This window comes from Perognathus longimembris, chromosome 7 (assembly GCF_023159225.1).
Source record: "Perognathus longimembris pacificus isolate PPM17 chromosome 7, ASM2315922v1, whole genome shotgun sequence".
Classification (NCBI taxonomy): Eukaryota; Metazoa; Chordata; class Mammalia; order Rodentia; family Heteromyidae; genus Perognathus; species Perognathus longimembris.
In genome coordinates this window covers 34,412,273-34,433,188 of record NC_063167.1, presented here as the reverse complement: position 1 = coordinate 34,433,188, position 20,916 = coordinate 34,412,273, and the positions used below count along the sequence as shown (strand labels likewise).

At 43.6% G+C, this 20,916-nt stretch overlaps 1 protein-coding gene and 1 long non-coding RNA gene across 3 annotated transcripts in view; one reads left to right on the top strand and one right to left on the bottom strand.

Moving 5' to 3' along the window:
* Positions 1-9,380: 9,380 nt before the first annotated feature.
* LOC125355153 lies at positions 9,381-20,563 on the bottom strand. Its single transcript, XR_007211605.1, has 3 exons — positions 20,220-20,563; positions 9,609-9,615; positions 9,381-9,394 (listed from the first exon to the last, which is right to left on the bottom strand). It is a non-coding gene; the product is annotated as an uncharacterized LOC125355153 (long non-coding RNA).
* The window catches only part of Nrdc (nardilysin convertase), a 64,314-nt gene continuing 61,971 nt past the window's right edge, over positions 18,574-20,916 (top strand). Inside the window, exon 1 of one of the 2 annotated variants that reach the window (XM_048351292.1) lies at positions 18,574-19,082. In XM_048351292.1, coding sequence (XP_048207249.1) covers positions 18,742-19,082 — 341 coding nt within the window. In that variant the 5' untranslated portion in view covers positions 18,574-18,741. The remainder of the gene's footprint in view (positions 19,083-20,916) is intronic. The other variant, XM_048351293.1, reaches the window with a different exon arrangement.

Below are 20,916 nucleotides of genomic sequence, written 5' to 3'. Positions count from 1 at the left end.
CTGATGTTCTCTTATTTATCAAGGATTTAGATGCCAAGACTTTGGTAATGACATGAATACCTCAGGGTATTCATGTCTCAAGCTTAACATATTCACATTGGAACTTCATTCTCTCCAAACATGTTTTGATTCTGGTTTTCACAGAAATTAGGGGTCATCTCAGACTTTATATCTAATCCAGTAGCAAATCTTTTTGATCTATCTATCTATCTATCTATCTATCTATCTATCTATCTATCTATCTATCTATCTTATTTTTCTACGCATGCATGCCGGTGCTGGGGCGTGACTGAACTCAGGGCCTAGGCTCTGTCCCTGAGCTTTTCTGTGCTTAAGGCTAGTAGCTCTACCACTTTGAACCACAGCTCCACTTCCAGTTTTTTGATGGTTAATTGGAGATAAGAGTCTCACAGACTTTCCTGCCTGGGATGGCTTCGAACCACTCTAGAACTGGGCTCTCTTCCTCCCTCCCTCCCTCCCTCCCTCCCTCCCTCCCTCCCTCCCTCCCTCCCTCCCTCCCTCCCTCCCTCCCTCCCTCCCTTCCTCCCTCCCTTCCTCTCTTCTCCCTTCCTTCCTTTTCCTCTTTCTCTTGCTTGCTTTGTTTTTGGTGCAGTACTAGGGCTTGAACTCAGGGCCTAGATGCTGTCCCTTAGCTGTTTTTGCTCAGAGATAGTGCTGTACAACTCGAGCCACAGCTCTACTTACATCTTTTTGCTGGTTAATGAAAGATGAGTCTTATATAGGCTTTCCTGTCAAGTAGCTAAGATTACTGACATAAGCCACCAGCACCGATCTCTTTTTTTTTTTTTTGGCCAGTCCTGGGCCTTGGACTCAGGGCCTGAGCACTGTCCCTGGCTTCTTCCCGCTCAAGGCTAGCACTCTGCCACTTGAGCCACAGCGCCGCTTCTGGCCGTTTTCTGTATATGTGGTGCTGGGGAATCGAACCTAGGGCCTCGTGTATCCGAGGCAGGCACTCTTGCCACTAGGCTATATCCCCAGCCCAGCACCGATCTCTTAATATATCATTTTAATAAACCTTCATTTAGCTCTACTAAATTAGAGTAAGGTTCTCATCACTGGGGAACCAAAAATATATTGTCTCTTCTCTGGTTCTCAGTTTTGTTTTTTTTTTTTAAATACAGCTTCCTAGCACCAAGGTGCAGAAATTCTAATTTTTAAAAACTAGGTCTTTAGAAAAATTATACTGACCTGCACCTGATCAAGACCCTATAATCTGGAAACTAAGTCTACCTCTTCCACCATTCTCTTCTCATACTTGAATGCACAAGGAAAAGGCATTTTTAAGGTGAGAAGCAGGTTTCCATGGACGCTGATGACAGCACAGGCAAGGTTGCTATCACTAGTGGACAATACACCATGCAAAGTCTGGATTCCTGGGCACTCACCCATAAAACAAAATAGCTCATACCCCTGCTACTTCTTTCTTTAGATATGTTCTATTTCTCAGATATCTCTATAATGCCCACCATCTGCAATCTACCACTGACTGGAATGGGTATGTGGCATATGTTTGTGCCAAGTAGAAAATACCCAAATACAAGCCATTTGGAAGTTAAAAAAAAAAACTTGAATAACAACTTTGTTTGGTATGAAATCACATCATAGGAATGCTAATGCAGAGAGCACTGCAAATCAGTAAATCCATGAGGACTACAATTAGGATTCTTGGCTCCCTTTAGATTTGAATGCATCTCTTCCCAGGTTTAACAATGGACTGGAATAAAGCCAAGAGCCTTTGCAACCTCGATTAAAACACGCCCTGTCTTCGGGCATCATGGTTTTTGTGGGCTCTTGATTCTATGCTCATTTTCTATAAGAGATGTAGTGTTGGAGCAGAAATCCTTTCCTTAGGAAAGTCTCTTTTCTCAAGTACAATGAAAACAGCCAAGACTGTATGACCACTACATTACTCACTGAGGCTTACTATAAGTCTTGGTTTCTAAGCATGTTAGCAATTAAATACATCTGGATGGCTCACACCTTGTTATCCTAGACTAGAGGTTCCTCAAAGGTAATGAGGAAGAAGAAAAACAAGAATCTGAGATGGTTGGGCATGAAGCACATGCTATGTGTTTGAGAAGAGGCACCAGACAGCTGTGTTTAGGAACTAGAAATGCATTCCAATTCAAGGAAGGCTTAGTGGAGCAACAAGTGTGTGCTAGGGGAAGAGCTTGCTGAGAACCAACTGCCTAGAAACTAAAAGTAGAGATTTTTATACATGTTAAACTATCTACATGTCCATGAGCCACTCTATGAATTCAGTTACTCACTTGCTAACGGATCGTCTGCACCAACTGTTATACAGGCAGTTACCAAAAACCTGGATCATTTTTAAAAGCAGGAAGCTCCACCTATTTACAGTAAAAAATCAAATCCCCAAAGCTTGTCAGGGGATCACTTAGGGCTCTCCTGCCAGGTCCTGGCTTACTCAGTCAAGGGTGGAGTTATGTCTGTAAAACACCCAAAGGAAACTTGGGGCTAAGGCTTTGATGCCTGGACTCACTTCGCGGGTAGGGAACCAATGGTCTGATTCCTTTTCCTTACCCTAATGAGAGAGCAACATAAGTTATGAATTTTGTCTGTCTTAAGAGGCAACAAGTTCACACTTCTGTATTCACCCACATTCTCAGCCATTCCCTACTGAGAAAGGCTACTTCCTAGTCCCCTCTCAACCGCAGGTTGGCCAGCCGCAGGTGCTCCATTGAACACAAAATGCACCTGTGCCACTGCATCAACTCTCCTGCTGCCCCCCTTCACTAGATTCCCTGGAGGAACAGGCATGTTCCGCTCCCATCAGCAAAGCACACTCTGGGATTAAGCCATCCTTCTGTTCCTTTTAATCACCCAGAGAAAACCTCTCCTTATCAGGGCAACACAAAATCCACCCATGAATTGTGCTTCCTGCACAGGCAGAGGCTGACGCCAGTCTGTTCTAGTTTCCCAACACCGCAATCCTCATATAACAGCTTGCCGACCCACTCTGATGGAAAAGAAGACCATTGCAAAAAACAAAAACAAAACAAAAAACTATCTACAAATCCCTCTAAACATCGGACCACAGGAGGAGGCCTTAGAAATAATATGGAAGAACAGTCAAACACATAGTGCTTATAGTCTGGCAGATCCAAGTTAATTCTTAAGTCTTCATCAATATTTTTGAGACTTTGGGAAGATTATTCTTTTATTATTTTATTTTTGCCAGTCCTGGGCCTTGGACTCAGGGCCTGAGCACTGTCCCTGGCTTCTTTTTGCTCAAGGCTAGCACTCTACTACTTGAGCCATAGTACCACTTCCAGCTTTGTCTGTTTATGTGGTGCTGAGGAATCGAACCCAGGGCTTCATGTGTGCAAGGCAAGCACTCTATCACCAAGCCATATTCCCAGCCTGGGAAGATTATTCTTAAAGCTTTAAATATTTCATATATTAGAGGGAAAAAAAGGTGCTGAGTGTGTTGTATTGACTTTTGTACTACATTAAGTCATCTCAATCAGGCAGTGACAGGGAGGTAAATATAATCCTGAGTTTTTGCAAGGGCACTGAGAACCAGAAACTAGAAAAAGCCCATGTAAACTACCTGAGCAAAGGGTCAATAGAAGAGGGTTGTAAGCCAGATGCAGTGGTAGGCACCTGTAATTCTAATTACTTGAGATGATCCTAAAGATTGAGAGAATTGAGATTCAAGGCCACAGTTTGTTAGAGCCCATCTCAACTAATAAAAAAAAAATCTGGGTGCTGTGGTGTGCATGTGTTATCCAGGTGTTTGGGAATTATAAATGGGAAGATCACAGTCCAGGTTGGCCTAGCAAAAGGAAGACCCTATTTTAAAAAAAGTAACAAAAATGAAAAAGGCTGGAAGAATAGCTCAAGTGGTAGAGTTCTATCTAGCATTTATATATATTTATAATATATATACATATATGTACGTACATGTAGGCATGTATACATATACACATGCATGCATATATGTAGATATACAAGTGTATATGTATGCATATATATGCATACATATATGTATGCACATGTGCACATATGTATATGCATATATGCACATGTATCTGTGCATGTGTGTATCTATATACATATGTATATATACACATGTATGTATATATGTGTATATAATATGTATATACATATAATATATACATATTATGTATAGTATATAGATATATAGTATATACATACATATACATATATGTATATTTCTGAGTTTAAATGCCAGTACTCCTGGCCCTTGAGAAAAGAAAAGGGGTGTTTGTAGGTAGAAGATGGAGCCTGGGCATAGAAGTAATCAGGATAGAAGAACCAAGTCATGGTTAAGGGAAGAGAGTCTAGAAAAATGGCCTTAAATAACTCATTTAAAAGACCATCGACAATGGGCTGGGGATATGGCCTAGTGGCAAGAGAGCTTGCCTCGTATACATGAGGCCCTGGGTTCAATTCCCCAGCACCACATATACAGAAAATGGCCAGAAGTGGCGCTGTGGCTCAAGTGGCAGAGTGCTAGCCTTGAGCAAAAGGAAGCCAGGGACAGTGCTCAGGCCCTGAGTTCAAGGCCTAGGACTGCCCCCCCCCCAAAAAAAAGACCTTGATGGGCTGCTTAAATTAAGGGTTGCTACCAGACATCTGTCAGAATGGTACTTCATATATTTCTTCTTTCTCTCACAAAGCAGCCTTCAGGAGTGAAGAATGAGCCCCAAATGTGGTTCTATAGTAATATAGAACATAAGGTTCTAGAATACACTTTAGTGCCTCTTCCAAAAATGCTCTCCAGCACTTAGAAAACCAGAAAAATTTGAGGGGCTGGGGATCTGGCTCAGTGGAAGAGTGCCTACCTGGCGAGTGCAAGGCCCGGAGTTCAGTCCTCAGCTCTGGAAAACAAACAAAGTATGAAAGACCAAGGTATAAGTTTGAGTCCTGACACAGCAGCATACAAACTGTGGTCTTGGATAAACATGTTTTCTTCTATAAAATGAGATTGATATACTATTGCCTACCTCATAAAAACAGTTATGAGAGTCAAATAAAAGTGTGCTTTCAAATTTAAAAAAGTAGGGCTGGGAATATAGCCTAGTGGCAAGAGTGCTTGCCTTGTATACATGAAGCCCTGGGTTCGATTCCTCAGCACCACATGTATGTAGAAAAGGCTAAAAGTGGCCCTGTGGCTAAGAGGCGGAGTGATAGCCTTGAGCAAAAAGAAGCCAGGGACAGTGCTCAGGCCCTGAGTCCAGTCCCCAGGACTGGCAAAAAAAAATATTTTAAAAATAGGAGTGGGAATATGGCTTGCCAAGCATGCATGAAGCCCTGGGTTCCATTTCTTAGTACCATTCCTTAGTACCACATAAACAGAAAAAGCCAGAAGTAGCACTATGGCTCAAGTGGTAGAGTGCTAGCCTTGAGCAAAAGAAGCTTGGAGACAATGTCCAGGTCCTGAGTCTAAGCCCCAGGACTGGCAAAATAAATAAATAAATAAAAAGTAGACATGTGGGCTGGGAATGTGGCTTAGTGGTAAAATGCTTGCCTAGCATGCATGAAGCCCTGGGTTCAAATCCTCAGTACCACATAAACAGAAAAAACTGGAAGTAGCACTGTGGCTCAAGTGGCAGAGTGCTAGCCTTGAGCAAAAAGAAGCTCAGGGACAGTGCCTAGGCCCTGAGGCCAAGCCCTAGGACTGGCAAAAAAAAAAAAAAAAAAGTAGAGATGTAAGTGGCCTCAGAAATTGCACCATGCACCTTCCATGTACCAATGGCTCACTCCTCTAATCCTAGCTACTCAGGAGGCTGAGATTTGATGATCGTGGTTTGAAGCCAGCCCTGGCAGGAAAGACCATGAGACTTATCTCCAATTAACTACCAAAAAAAGCTGGAAGTGGAGCTGTGGCTCATGTGGTAGAGCGCTACTCTTGAGCAAAATATCTCAGGACAATGCCTAGGCCCTGAGTTCAAGCCTTAGGACTGACACAAAAAAAAGAAAAGAAAGAAAGAAGAAGAAAAAGAGACAAAGACAAGAAAGAAACAAAAGGAAGGAAGGAAGGAAGGAAGGAAGGAAGGAAGGAAGGAAGGAAGGAAGGAAGGAAGGAAGGAATTGAGCATATCTTTCCTGGCATCACTTCCAAAGATTCTCACCTCCCTCCACCTTTCTCTAACACTCTCCCTCCTCCCCCCATATATTCACCTTACCTAGAACTAGCAATGCCAGCACACCTTGATTGATATTGGGTGGCATTGGAGAAATCTCTGGAAGCTAAAAGCAACGAAGAAAAATTAGCCACTGCATTGTGGGAATTGGTTGAACAGAGCAGTGAGCTGTGATGGAGTTGGGACCCAACTCCAGGACAGGAGAGTCTGTGCACCCTATTATCAGAATAACTCAATATCAACAATGATTGGTCCTATGATTGGAACCTTAGAGTTCCCAGACAACTTTCTTAGCTAAGCCCTAATAATCTTTAACACAATTTATATAGGTTTAATCATTCCCATTACCTTGATGAAGACAAGTGAAGCCTGTATCAGTGAAGCAGACTCCTCGAGATTATATCCAGAAGGCAGGAAATGGCTTTTTGGGTCTCAGAACTCCCAAGAGTAGGAAACCTACTTTTGAACTTTGTGGTGCTGTTGGCAGGTCGGGTGGGGTGGGGGGCAAGTGAAGAAAAACCTAAACGGCACCTTTGTTTATATCTGGTTTCCTCTCTGCTTGTGCTTGAGGAAGGAAGAAAACGCATCTCCAAAACCCCCACAAAATCAAGTCCTGGGGCATAATTGAGCAGCAGAAGTTTTCCACATACCACAGATTCAGGGGTTCTCTACAATCAAAGAGATGTCACCTACTCAATCTGGTGCACACCATTTTTAATTCCCTCAGACCTCTCTAATTTATTCAACCAGCGACCAGGATGGTCTCATACCAACCAGGAGAGGTACCATAGCAGCCTGAGCAGAATTTCTCAGGAGGAACCATTAGTAAAATTGGAGTTGTCTCTCTATAGGATTGAGCAGAGAGAAAAATAATTCTTACGTCTCTTCCTTATCAAATTCTAGCTAAACAGATGTTTCCATATGTTGTTGTTTTTTTAAAGAAAATTCTTCCAGACACCTTTCAGTTACATATGAAATAGAAAATGTCATGAAGCAGGGCTCCCCCTCCTGGTGCCTTGTTGGGAGACACAGAAATCCAAGGTACTCAAGAGTTATTGCAGAATGTTCTGAAAGTGGCTGTTACTGCCACCTGCACATGGAAAGTAGAATAGCTTCAAACTTTAGCAGCTGCCAACAAAATGGGAAATCTTGTTAAGACAGGGACTGCGGTACACTTTAGCTCAGAGTCTCTGTGCGTGCTATTCTTTTAGTTCTCTCTGTTACCCAAACACCCCTCCTCCATGCCTTGTTCTTTCTTTGCCCCAGAATTCACTCTGCCAGAGTGTAATTTTCTGGTTTTCATGAGTAGATTTTCAATGACATAGAATACAGTTGTCTGTGAAGTTAACTTTTCTTTCTTAGGAAATAAATCGAGCAAGCATTAGGCAAAAGAGTCTAAGGGATGCGAGGACCTGCATAAACAAAGAAAATGAGACTCCAAATAGTTCTACTACCAATATTCAAGGTTATTGAAGGCTGCTGAGGGGCTCTGAATACAGGATAGTAGCAGGGAGAAGACCCTGAATGTGACTGTCATGTCTCCTTATTTTACATTATCTTCTCCATTGTATTCACCATCAGGAAATTCTTTTATTTGTTTAATGGAAGTCTTATGATGGCTGAAACTGTTTCTTTTGTTCATTCCATGGCCTCAAAGCCCTGAGCAAGTTACTTTAAAATCCCTATTCCAGCTGGGTGCTGGTGGCTTCTGCCAGCACTCCTAGCTATTTAGGAGGCTGAGAACAGATCATGGCTTGAAGACAAATCTAAGAGACTCTTATCTTAAATGAATCACCAAAAAGCTGGAAGTGGAGGTAGAGTGGTAGAGTGCCAGCCTTGGGGAGAGAAGCTAAGCAGCAATGCCCAGGCCCTGAGTTCAACCCCCACTTCTGGCAATAGACAGATAGATAGATAGATAAGATAGATAGATAGATAGATAGATAGATAGATAGATAGATAGATAGATAGATAGATAGATAGAATGAGCTATATAGTGGGACTCTATCTCTTTTTTTAAAAAAAAGTCCATTGAATGTTCCTTACCTTGTGTTACTCTCCCTTTTTGTTAAAACCATTGGGATTTGGAGATTATAGTTGTTCTCTATAGTAGTACTGGGGTTTAAATTCAGAGTCTTTGCCATGTCTTCAATCCTACCCTCTCTTTGTGAATACCAGGGGGGAAAATCATCAAAATGAGGAATATGACTGCTGGCTTAAAGGGAGGTAAGATGTTTTCACAAAACAGATGAAGGGCTATTTTTTCTTCCAAGTCCAGATTCGTGATGAATTTGTAATTCCAATTTCCTGCATGGAGGGCAGGAAATACATCTCTCTCTCCTCTCTGCTTCTTCCTACTTTATTTATTTATTTATTTATTTATTTATTTATTTATTTATTTATTTATTTATTTATTTATTTGGCCAGTCCTGGGCCTTGGACTCAGGGCCTGAGCACTGTCCCTGGCTTCTTCCGGCTCAAGGCTAGCACTCTGCCACCTGAGCCTTCTGGCCGTTTTCCATATATGTGGTGCTGAGGAATCGAACTGAGAGCTTCATGTGTAGGAGGCAAGCACTCTTGCCACTAGGCCATATTCCCAGCCCTTCTTCCTACTTTTTTTTTTTTTTTTTTTTTTTTTGGCCAGTCCTGGGCCTTGGACTCAGGGCCTGAGCACTGTCCCTGGCTTCTTCCCGCTCAAGGCTAGCACTCTGCCACTTGAGCCACAGCGCCGCTTCTGGCCGTTTTCTGTATATGTGGTGCTGGGGAATCGAACCTAGGGCCTCATGTATCCGAGGCAGGCACTCTTGCCACTAGGCTATATCCCCAGCCCGCCCCCCTTCTTCCTACTTTATAAGCCTGTTATACTCAAAATAAATCCTTGCTAAAACTTGAGATACCTGATGAATAAGACATGTATTTCTATGACTCTTCTGCCACCTTGTGGTTGATGAAAAAATCACTTATTCTTGTGTCAGCAGGTTTATTGTATAAAGAAATTAGAAAGGATGTACTAACTTAGCAGTGATACTCACTAGACACTATGCTGAAAATTAACTATAAGTTGGGCACTGGTGACTCATGCCTGTAATCCTAGCTACTCGAGAGGCTGAGATCTGAGGATTGGGGTTCAAAGCCAGCCTGGGCAGGAAAGTCCATGAGACTCTTATCTCCAATTAACCACCAGAAAACTGGAAGTGGCGCTATGGCTTGAAGTGGTAAAGTGCTAACCTTGAGCTGAAGAGCTCAGAGACAGCACCCAGGCCCAGAGTGCAAGCCTCATGACTGACCAAAGAGAAAGAGAGAGAGAGAGAGAGAGAGAGAGAGAGAGAGAGAGAGAGAGAGAGAGAGAGAGAGAAAAGAAAAGAAAATGAACACTATATAATGTATGGGGAAGGGAGCTCAAGAGGGAAAAATTGGGAGAAAACAAGGGAAGAGATGCCACTGCTCAAGAAGAACTCATTACCTGAGCTATGTAACTGTAACCCCCATTCATCATCTTTACAATAAAAATATGGCCTAGTGGTAGAGTGCTTGCCTTGAATACATGAAGCACTGGGTTCAATTCCTCAACACCACATACATAGAAAAAGCCAGAAGTGGCGCTGTGGCTCAAGTGGTAGAGTGCTAGCCTTGAGCAAAAAGAAGCTCAGGGACAGTGCTCAGGCCCTGAGTTCAGGCCCCAGGTCTGGTGCAAAAATAAATAAATAAATAAATAAATAAGAATCTTTCACAGTAATTCTGTTAAGTGAAAATCAATACCTCTTTGCCGAAGAAGAAGTTGAGACTAAGAGAAATAACATATTTCCCCCATGTTGTGTGGCTCTTACATAGAATTTGATACAAGACTTCTGCCTCTATGATAACATACTACTATACTTCCCAAGCTGATGTGGAATTACTTTTGACAACTTCTTGTTGTTATGATAGATGCTTAATATTATCAGAGAAGCCATCTGAAGACTCTTGAAAAACTCCTCCCTTAGGAAAATCTTATAGTGTATAATTTCCAGATAACAGACAGATAATATAGATGATAGCTAGATAGAGATAGAGATATTGTCATCCAACTCATAATCCTCCTGCAATCCTGTGTATTAGAATTCATTCATGAGACACTAAACTAGCTAAGGTGCATGATTTAAATGGGTTTTTAAACGATGTTAAAATTATTCCATTCAGGGCTGGGGATATAGCCTAGTGGCAAGAGTGCCTGCCTCAGATACACGAGGCCCTAGGTTCGATTCCCCAGCACCACATATACAGAAAACGGCCAGAAGCGGCGCTGTGGCTCAAGTGGCAGAGTGCTAGCCTTGAGCGGGAAGAAGCCAGGGACAGTGCTCAGGCCCTGAGTCCAAGGCCCAGGACTGGCCAAAAATAAAAATAAAAAAATAAAAAATAAAATAAAATTATTCCATTCAGGTGCCAGTTGCTGACACCTGTAATTCTGCTCAGGAGGCTGAGATTTGAGGATCATGGTTCCAAGCCATCCTGGACAGGGAAGTCTGTGAGATTCTTATCTCCACTAAACTACCAAAAAAAGTGGAGCTGTGGTTTAAATGGTAGAGCACTAGCCTTGAACAAAAAGAAGGTAAGGGACAGAGACCAGGCTCTGAGTTTAAGCCCCAGGCCCAGGCGCGCACACGCGCACTCGCGCGTGCGCACACACACACACACACACACACACACACAGATGCAAAAATATGAGCAGCACATAGAAGCTGAAAATGGCAAGGAAACAGATTCTCTCCTGGAAACTTTACAAAGATTGCAACTGTTTGGGATTTATATCCGTGGAAGAGCACTTGCCTAACATGTATGAAGGTTCCATCTTCAGCACAACCAAAACAAAAACAACAGCCAAAAAAACCTCAAACAAAATAAAAAAAGAGGACTGCAACCCAATGTGACTTGTGTCAGACTTTATGTCTAAGCGTCCATTTGTGTTAATTTCTTACAGAAGCAATAGAAAATGAACGCAGAGTCCATGAGTATCTAGACTGTTTCTCTGTGTGTGTGTGTGTGTGTGTGTGTGTGTTTCTCTGTGTGTGTGTGTGCCATTCCTGGGGCTTAAACTCAGGGCCTGGACTTGAGCCACAGTGCCACGTTGGCTTTTTCTGTTTATGGAGTATTGAGGAATCAAACTGTGGGTGTTATGCTTCATGCATGTTTGGCAAGCACTCTACCACTAAGCCACATTCCCAGCCCTGATTATTTGTTTTCTATTGAGCAGTGGAAACAATACTGGACTTGGAATTTGAAGAACCTGAAGAACAACATTCACATTCTCATCTTGCTATGCAATAGCAATGTGACGTCTGATAAATCTGTTCTACTCTGTGCATTGTAATTTTGTGGCAGTGCTACCTCAAAGGGTTGTTATGAACATTGAATGAGCTAATGGCTGTGTAGGTGTTTATTAGGCTGCAATGCATCCTATGCATGCAATAAATTATTTACAGTGCCTTATATCTAGTTAGTATGCAAGAGGTATTGGCTAAGTAAGATTCATTATTCTTTGATGATCCTTGAGATGCAGAAATATAGTTGCAATTATGTTTTAGGTATATCGGGGAGAAAAAGAGATCACATATAGTATTTGTTCCTAAAATGATTATGAAGCTGAGCACTGGTGGCTCATACCAGTAATGCTAGCTACTCAGGAGGCTGAGATCTGAGGATTACAGATCAAAGCCAGCCAGGGCAGGGAAACCCACGAGGCTGTTATTAACCACCACCAGCAGCACCAAAAAAAAAAAAAAAAAAAAAAAAAGCAGAAGTGGTGCTGTGAGCTGTGGCTCAAGTGGTAGAGTGGTAGCCTTGAGCAAAAAGGCTCAGACAGCACCTAGGGCCTAAGTTCAAGCCTCAGTTATCACACACACACACACACACTCACAAAATCACTTGTTCTCTCTCTTTTTGTTGTCTCAGGGCTTGAACTCTGGGCCTGGGTGCTGTCCCTGAGCTCTTTAGCTCAAGGCTAACACTTTACCACTTGAGCCACAGTGCCACTTCTGGAGATAAGAGTCTCATGGACTTTCCTTTCCAGGTTGACTTTTAACCTTGATCCTTAGGTCTTAGCCTCCTGAGTAGCTAGGATTACAGGCATGAGCCACTGGTGCCCAGCCTTGTTGTCTCTTCTTTTTTTAGTCCTGGGACTTGAACTCAGGGCCTGGGTACTGCCCCTGAGCTTCTTTTTGCTCAAGGCTAGGGGTCTACCACTTGAGCCACAGTGCCACTTCTGTTTTTTTTTTTTTTTCTGTTTATGTGGTACTGAGGAATTGAACCCAGTGCTTCATGCATGCTAGGCAAGCACTCTACCACTAGGTCACATTCCCAGCCCTGTTCTCTCTTCTTAATAACTATTTTGTGGGACTGAGGTTCTTGTTCAAAGGTAGGGTACCCTCATACCATGCATAAGGTTCTGGGTTCAGTCCCCAGCACTGAAGAAAAAACAAACCAATCTATTTGTGGAGAGATACTTTGAGACCATGCAATAATTCCCTCATCAAATTTTCTTCAAGTAGTTAATAATTTTTAGATATTTCTTGGTTGAATTAATTATAATTGCCAGATGATAATTTCTTCCTAATTCTATTATTCTTTCTGTGTTCACTTTTGGTATTACATTGTACAAAAGTTATCTCCACTTAATTCGTTCTTCACTTATTAATCTGTTTATCATGAATCCTATATTGTTTTGACATATCTTCACCATTGCTTGAACACTGCTTTACATTTCTGTTGTTGTTTGGTTGTGTGTGTGTGTGTGTTAGTACTGGGGCTTGAACCCAGGATCTTTTGCTGTTGTTTGGGTTTTTTTACTTAAGGCTAGCATTCTACCACTTGAGACACACCTTCACTTCTGGCTTCTTGCTGGTTAATTGGAGATATAAGAGTTTCTCAGGTTTATCTACCTAGTCTGGCTGTGTGTGTGTGTGTGTGTGTGTGTGTGTGTGTGTGTGTGTGTGTGTGTGTACCACTACTCAGACTCCTGAGTAGTTTAGGATTACAAGCATGAGCCACTGATGCTTGGCTAACCAGATTTTTTTTGGCCAGTCCTGGGCCTTGGACTCAGGGGCTGAGCACTGTCCCTGGCTTCCTTTTGCTCAAGGCTAGCACTCTGCCACTTGAGCCACAGCGCCACTTCTGGCCATTTTCTGTATATGTGGTGCAGGGGAATCGAACCCAGGGCTTCATGTATACGAGGCGAGCACTCTTGCCACTGGGCCATATCCCCAGCCCCAGATTTTTTTTTTCCAGTCCTGGGGCTTGGACTCAGGACCTGAGCACTGTCCCTGGCTTCCTTTTTTGCTCAAGGCTAGCACTCTACCACTTGAGCCACAGCGCCACTTCTGGCTTTTTCTGTTTATGTGGTGCTGAGGAATTGAACCCAGGGCTTCCTGCATGCTAGGCAAGCACTCTACCACTAGGCTATATTCCCAGCCCCCCCTCACCTTTTTTTGTTTTGTTTTTGTTGCCAGTCCTGGGACATGGACTCAGGGCCTGAGCACTGTCCCTGGCTTCTTTTTTTTGGCCAGTCCTGGGCCTTGGACTCAGGGCCTGAGCACTGTCCCTGGCTTCTTCCCGCTCAAGGCTAGCACTCTGCCACTTGAGCCACAGCGCCGCTTCTGGCCGTTTTCTGTATATGTGGTGCTGGGGAATCGAACCTAGGGCCTCGTGTATCCGAGGCAGGCACTCTTGCCACTAGGCTATATCCCCAGCCCCCCTGGCTTCTTTTGCTCAAGGCTAGTACTCTACCTCTTGAGCCACAGCTCCACTTCCGGCTTTTTTCTATATATGTGGTGCTGAGGAATCGAACCCAGGGCTTCATGTATAAGAGACAAGCACTTTACCACTAGGCCATATTCCCATCCCCCCCCCTTTTTAAAAAAAGAATTGTTTTTAGGAAGGCAAATTTTACTTCTGCAGAAGGGTGTGCCATCAGCCAGAAATCTGGCAAGCAAGCACACAGAACAGGCAGGCCGCTCCCCTATTTATCCCTAACATAGCAGGCTCTACCTCTCTGCTTAGACTGGTTGAGTTGTAGGTTCACAATCTGCTTGAGATTTAGCCAGATGCTTTCTTTTCCTTCTTTCCTTCCTTCCTTTCTCCCTTCCTTCCTTCCTTCCTTCTTTCCTTCCTTCCTTCCTTCCTTCCTTCCTTCCTTCCTTCCTTCCTTCCTTCCTTTCCTTCCTTCTTTCCTTCCTTCCTCTCCTCTTTCTTCTGTTGCTCGTGGAGTTTGAACTCAGAGCCTGGGTGCTGTTTTGGAGGAATTTTTGCTCAAGGCTAGTGCTCTACCACTTTAAGACATCACTCTACTTTTTTTTTTTTTTTTGGTGATTAATTGGGTATAAGAGTCTCACAGACTTTCCTGTCTGGACTGGCTTTGAACCTCAGTCCCAGTCCTCAGATATCAGCCTCCTGGGTAGCTAGGATTACAGGTGTCAGCCTCCAGAGCCTAGCCAGATGCTTTCTTAATGATAGTTAACTTGTCCTTTTAGGAAATGTGAGTTATGACATTTGCTACTTTGCATATCATATTTAAAGATTAGAATGCAACTGGATGTGGTGATACATTTGTAATCCTAGCATTCAGGAAGTAAAGGAAGGAGAATTAAAAGTTGAAGGGCCGGTGGCTCAGGTCTGTAATCCTAGCTACTTAACTCAAGAGGCTGAGACCTGAGGATCAGGGTTTGAAGCCAGGTTGGGCAGAAAAAGTCTGAGAGGTTTTTTGTTTTTTTTTTTTTTGTTTTTGTTTTTTTGCCAGTCCTGGGCCTTGGACTCAGGGCCTGAGCACTGTCCCTGGCTTCTTTTTGCTCAAGGCTAGCACTCTGCCCCTTGAGCCACAGCGCCCCTTCTGGCCATTTTCTATATATGTGGTGCTGGGGAACCCAACCCAGGGCTTCATGTATACAAGGCAAGCGCTCTTGCCACTAGGCCACATTCCCAGCCCCAGTCTGTGAGATTTTTATCTCCAGTGAACTACCAAAAAAAAGTCAGAAACGGAGGTGTGGTTCAAGTGGTAGAGAGCTAGCCTTGAGCACAAAAGCTCAGGGATAGCACCCAGGCCCTGAGTTCAAGCCCTAGGACTGGTACACACAAAAAAAGTATAAGCTAGGATAAGCTACATGGTCAGAACTAAGCTCAAGAAAGAAAAAGAGGGAGGAAGGGAGGAAGGGAAGGAGGAAGGAAGGAAGAAAGGAAAGAAGGCAGGCAGGCAGGCAGAACCTATTATACTTCAGCTTTGACTTTATATCACATTTCACAAAGAAAGTGGAGGCTGGGGCTGATGTCAGATAAGAACTCTTAAATTCCCACTGTTTGTAACTGTTTAAAAGTTTCGCTACATCTGTAACTACAGTGTCTTTCTACACCCAAAGATAGAGGCTAGCTCTCCTACTCAGCTAATCTCATTCTTATGCATTGTCAGGGATCTTCCTATTTCAGTGGTCTTCTCTCCCAGCTTCATTTGTTAATTTAACAAGCATTTCTTGACTCTTTAATATATTTGAGGTACTCTTTCTGATTCTAGGGATTTGATAGGAAAAAGACAAAAGTGCCACTCTCTAATGGACTTGTAATATTGACAGGGCATGTAGACAATGAACTCATATATGAATAAATAATATAATTGCAAATAATGCATATTATTTTACAATTGTGAGAAAAAGCTTCTTTTCAGAGTGACATTTAATCTGTTATATAATTAATTAGGAGTCAGAAATACAAACTTTAAAGAGTCCAGGCATAAGAGCAGAAAAGAGCTTTAAAGAAGCACTATCAGAGGGCTGGGAATATGGCCTAGTGGCAAGAGTGCTTGCCTCGTATACATGAAGCACTGGGTTTGATTCCTCAGCACCACATATATAGAAAAAGCCAGAAGTAGCACTGTGGCTCAAGCGGTAGAGTGCTAGCCTTGAGCAAAAAGAAGCCAGGGACAGTGCTCAGGCCCTGAGTTCAAGCCCCAGGACTGGCAAAAAAACAAAACAAACAAAGGAGTACTATTGGGCTGGGAATGTAGCTTAGTGGTGGAATGCTGTCTAGCATGCATGAAGCCCTAGGTTAGATTCCTCAGCCCATATAAACAGAAAAAAAAAAAGAAATCGTGCTGTGGCTCAAGTGGTAGAGTGGTAGCCTTGAGCAAAAGAAGCTCAGGGACAGTGCCCAGACCCTGAGTTGTCCCTAGGACTGGCAAAAAAAAAAAAAAAAAAAAAAAGAAAGAAAGAAAAAGGGAATATCCTAGAGTTTTGAAGGACTTTAAGAAAGCTAGTATAGCCATAGACTGACTGGTGGCTCATACCTATAATCCTAGCTACTCAGGAGGCTAAAATCTGGAGGACTGAGGTTCAAAGCCAGACTGGGGCAGAAAAGTCTACAAGAGTCCTTCTTCAGAACAATGGGTAAAAAGATAGACTGGAAGTGTGACTCAAGAGGTAGAATGCCAGCTGAGGAAAAAAGCAGAGCAAATACAAGGCCTGGAACACAAATCTTAGTATGGAAAAAAGCAAGCAAGCAAGCAAGCAAGCCAGCATGGCTAGAGTGAAGGGAAAAATAGTAGATGACATTATAGATATAGAGAAAAAACAAAAATCATAAGTGACCTCTACAGGCTATAGCAAACATCTAGATTTTACTGAAAGTACAAAAGGAAGCCATTTTTTAAAAATGAGGAGTAATATGATCTGATTTATATATTATTAATATCATTTTTGGGTCTACACATTCTCCATTCCAGTCAGTTTCAAAATCTGTATTTTCAGACCAGTAATGAGGAACATTTAACTGGGCTTAATTTATAGAATAAAATTTTATCGGCGTAAAGTATTCTTAGAGTCACTTCTAACTGAAGTTTGAATGCTAAATTCCTTCTAGAGTTGTATTTATGGTATAGAAGAAAAACTATTTTTACTATCACTCAAACTTGTTGACATGGTGTACCCATTTAGTCTCCTACAAGATTCTAAGAATATACCTGTTTCTTGACCTAGATCCAGAGTTGCCAAATATGGATAGCAATCAGTGAGTGGGAAAGGTAGTAACTTGAGCACCAAAGGTATAATTTCTTAGAGGGTGGGTCCTGAACAGCTTTTTGAAGATACTATTTCTCGAGGTGAGCACTTTACCACTAGGCCCTATTCCCAGCCCCAAGATACTATTTCTCTTGTTTCCTGTATGCTGTGTTTTCTCTCACAGTTAACAAGCTACTTACCCACCCCAGGTTTAAAGATCTCCAGTTGCCCACAGTGTGCTCCCAAAACAGGGGGAAAAATAAAACAAATTCATTAACAACATGGTGTTATTTTTATCCCCGCTCTTTTCAGGAGGGTTATTGGCATTTAAGAGGAGTTATATAGAAGTTAAGAGTTACTAATGGGAGAATCTTGGACTCTGAGGGAGATAATTTGGGGCTTGAAAGTCTAATGGGCCCGTAACATCAATGCAGGATCAACATTTCAGACTTACCACTTGCTCTGACTCAAAATATAAAGGTGGATAAAGACTGGGCACCGGTGGTTCACACCTGCAATCCTAGCTACTCAGGAGGCTGAGATCTGAGAATCTCAGTTCAAAGCCAGCCCAGGCAGGAAAGTCCATGAGACTCTTATCCCCAATTAACCACCAAAAAACTGGAAGTGACACTGTGGCTCAAAGTGGTAGAGCCTAGTCATGTGCTGAAGAGCTCAGGGACAGGACCCAGGCCCAGAGTTCAAGTCCCACGACCAAAAAAATAAGGGGGTGGGGGAATAAAGGTGGACCATGGAGTTAAGATAAGTGTATCTTTGAATTCTAAAATTCCTTAAAATTTGCTCCTATGTTTTCTCTAACATTTGTTCCTCTAGTAAATAGTCGTTGTATCCTCAGATCTCAGCCTCCCGGGTAGCTTGGATTACAGGCGTGAGCCAAAGGCGCCTGGCTTTTTCATTCTTTCTTTTTTCTGCTTTTTAATGTGTCGAGTCAAAGGATCCGCCTCGATTATGAGGGGCAGGGTGCGCACATGTGATACCAACTGGAATCAAGGCTTTGGGAGTCAGCTTCTCCTCTGGCTTCTGAACTGTTTTCTCGTTGGGGAATATTTTTCTCTGGGTGGCGGAGCACTACTTTGGGACGGCCTCTAACCAACCCCGGCTACGTCACAGACAGGGTCGAGCGCACCGCTCCCAGCGTCCTCCGCGCCGCTCTCCTCACCTCCTCTCCTCGCCCCGCCCACATCAGGTTTCGAAGTGCTCTCTGGGTGTACCAAGAATCCAGCCTGGTCCCGTTGGTGTTCTTCTCTGCTCCTATTGGTTGTTTCCATGAGCGTGACAGCTTTCTTGCCTCATGATTGGCTAGAGTCAGCAACGTCACCGGCGGCCCGGAGGGCGGGGGGATGAGGGAAGTTGGCGTGAGAGAGACCCGGTTGGGGGAGGGTTCAGGCCTGTCCTCCCCAGCGGCTGCGGCAGCACCAGCGCCGGCCGCCGCCGCCGCCGCCGCCGCCGCCGCCGCCGCCACCACCCCCTCTGGGAAGCGGAGGAGGAGGAGCGGCTGGAGGAGTGGGTGGAGAGGTTGGGCCCTGGGGAGCGGGATGTCCATCTCCACGGCTCGGTGGTGAATGCTGAGGAGAGTCACGGTCGCTGCAGTCAGGGCCACCGGGAGGAAGTGGACGTGTGAGGCCGGGCGGGAGCTAGCGGCGGCGCCGGGGAGAAGCGGGGCGCGGGGTTGGTGCGTGGACTCTACCAGACCACTTCCTGCTCCAACCATGCCTGGAAGGAACAAGGCCAAATCCACCTGCAGCTGCCCTGACCTGCAGCCCAATGGGCAGGAGCTGGGCGAGAGCGGCCGCGCCGCCCGTCCCGGAGCGGATGAATCTGAGGAAGAGGGACGGAGGGTGTTTCTCTGTAACGCCGGAGACCCCGAGATCGTCAAGTCTCCCAGCGACCCCAAGCAATACCGGTGAGGGAAGGGAGCTGGGGCCGGGGAGGGGACTGGGTGTGCGGGCCTCTTGTTGGTGTCCAGGTGACTTCTTGTCTCTGCTCTCTCCTGCAAGAGCAACAGGGCACACACTCCCCCCCCCCCCATGCTTCCCTGAGTGGGTTGGCGGGGTGGGTGGGTGGTGGCCAGGGGAGTTGGGGGCTCCCGTGTGTCAGCTGAGCAGATGAGAGACGATTCCTCGAGCGGTCGGGTTGCAGCGCTTTTGAGGAATTTTGATCAAAGCTCTAAAGCAAGAAACAGAGCAGGCTAGATGTTGGGCGGAAAGGCGGATAGATTTGGGATCTTAATTTTGGAGAGGGAGTCTATAAAGGGACTATTAACCACTGTCAAAGATTCGGCTGCTTCTAAGAGGATGAGAGGTAAAGCTGTGTGTGTGTATAAAAGTCACTTGAGGATGGCGTGTCTTCAGTAAAAGAACTTTGCATCATTGGTGGCCTAAGATGGGGTGGCTTGTTTCTTTATAACTACAGTGGTTTGTGACTTCTTCCAAAAAGCCAAGAGGACTTGGGCCTCCGTTGGGTGAGTGGTAGACATGCTTAAGATTTCATTCCTGAAGTGCTCTCTACCTTTGGTTCTTACAGGAATGGTCTTTACTTGTTGAGTCAGTGCCCACCTGAATATTTCCTTCAGGTTAGCTTATTTCATAGAGAATATAGTGATAATGATTTATTTTAAACCGTTCAAATTGTCCAACAACTTCATTTTACAGGTTTAAGGAAATGGAGACCTAGAGAGTTTGCTTCTTGCTCAAAATTACACAGCTAAATATCAGCTGGTATGGAAAACCCTGGCCATCTGACTCTAAACACCTTTTGCTGATTTTTGTAAACGCTTTCATGTTTAGTTAACAACAACAGCAAGAAGAAGGGCAGATGAATTGTGGGCCAAATTTCTTACAAGTCTGCAGTGGTTAGAGTTAATCTTTTTCATTCTATACTCCCTCCCTCTCCATTTCACAGATGACTAAAACAGAAGTCTAGAAAATAGATAGATACAGCTCTAGAGTTTTAAGACCAGCCCATTTTTTCCTTTGCCTTCACTCCAGGTCTACTGACAGAACATAGTTCTCTATCATGTTCCCCAGGTTTCCAGGATAACTGAGCTAAATGTTCTTTTTCTTATCAAAGATGTGGTTGTATTGGTAATATGTAAATAAGCAAGTTGAAACTTGATTTTAAAAGTTGCTTAGTTTTTGCATTCTGAATTAAGTTTTCAGTAATAGTGCCAGTTTTTTCCTCTGTAAAGTTAATAATAGCTGATGTATCAGAATAGATTCTAACTTCTTTAGATGTAGTATCCTATTGTGTGCCAGGTGCTGAGCTACGTTTAATGTTTCTTGGTCAAAAAACCTTTTTATTCTGGGTGACAAAATAACAAAAGATGATTAAGACAGTCCTTTAGTTCAGAGAGGAACTTAAACACTGTAGTGGGTATGACAGACACATTTTAAAAGTAAAATTAGGGCACTAAAGTTTTATAGAAGCAAGGATATGATAAGGCAGGAAGTGATAAGTGTATTGAGGTGGAAGAGGAATTCCACATGGAGAAAAAGTCAGGCAAGACTTCAAAGGAGATATCCTTAACAGAACAGGTATAAAATTCCTTTATTAGTTTTATTATTGTAAAGATGTTATACAGTGGGTTTACCATTTCATAAGTCGGGTAATGAGTAAATTTCTTTTTGGACAACATCATCCTTTTCTTTTGTACTCTCCCAGTTCAGAATAGACATCCCCCCCCCCTTTTTTTTTTTGGATTGGTCATGGGGCTTGAACTCTGGGCCTGGGCACTGTCC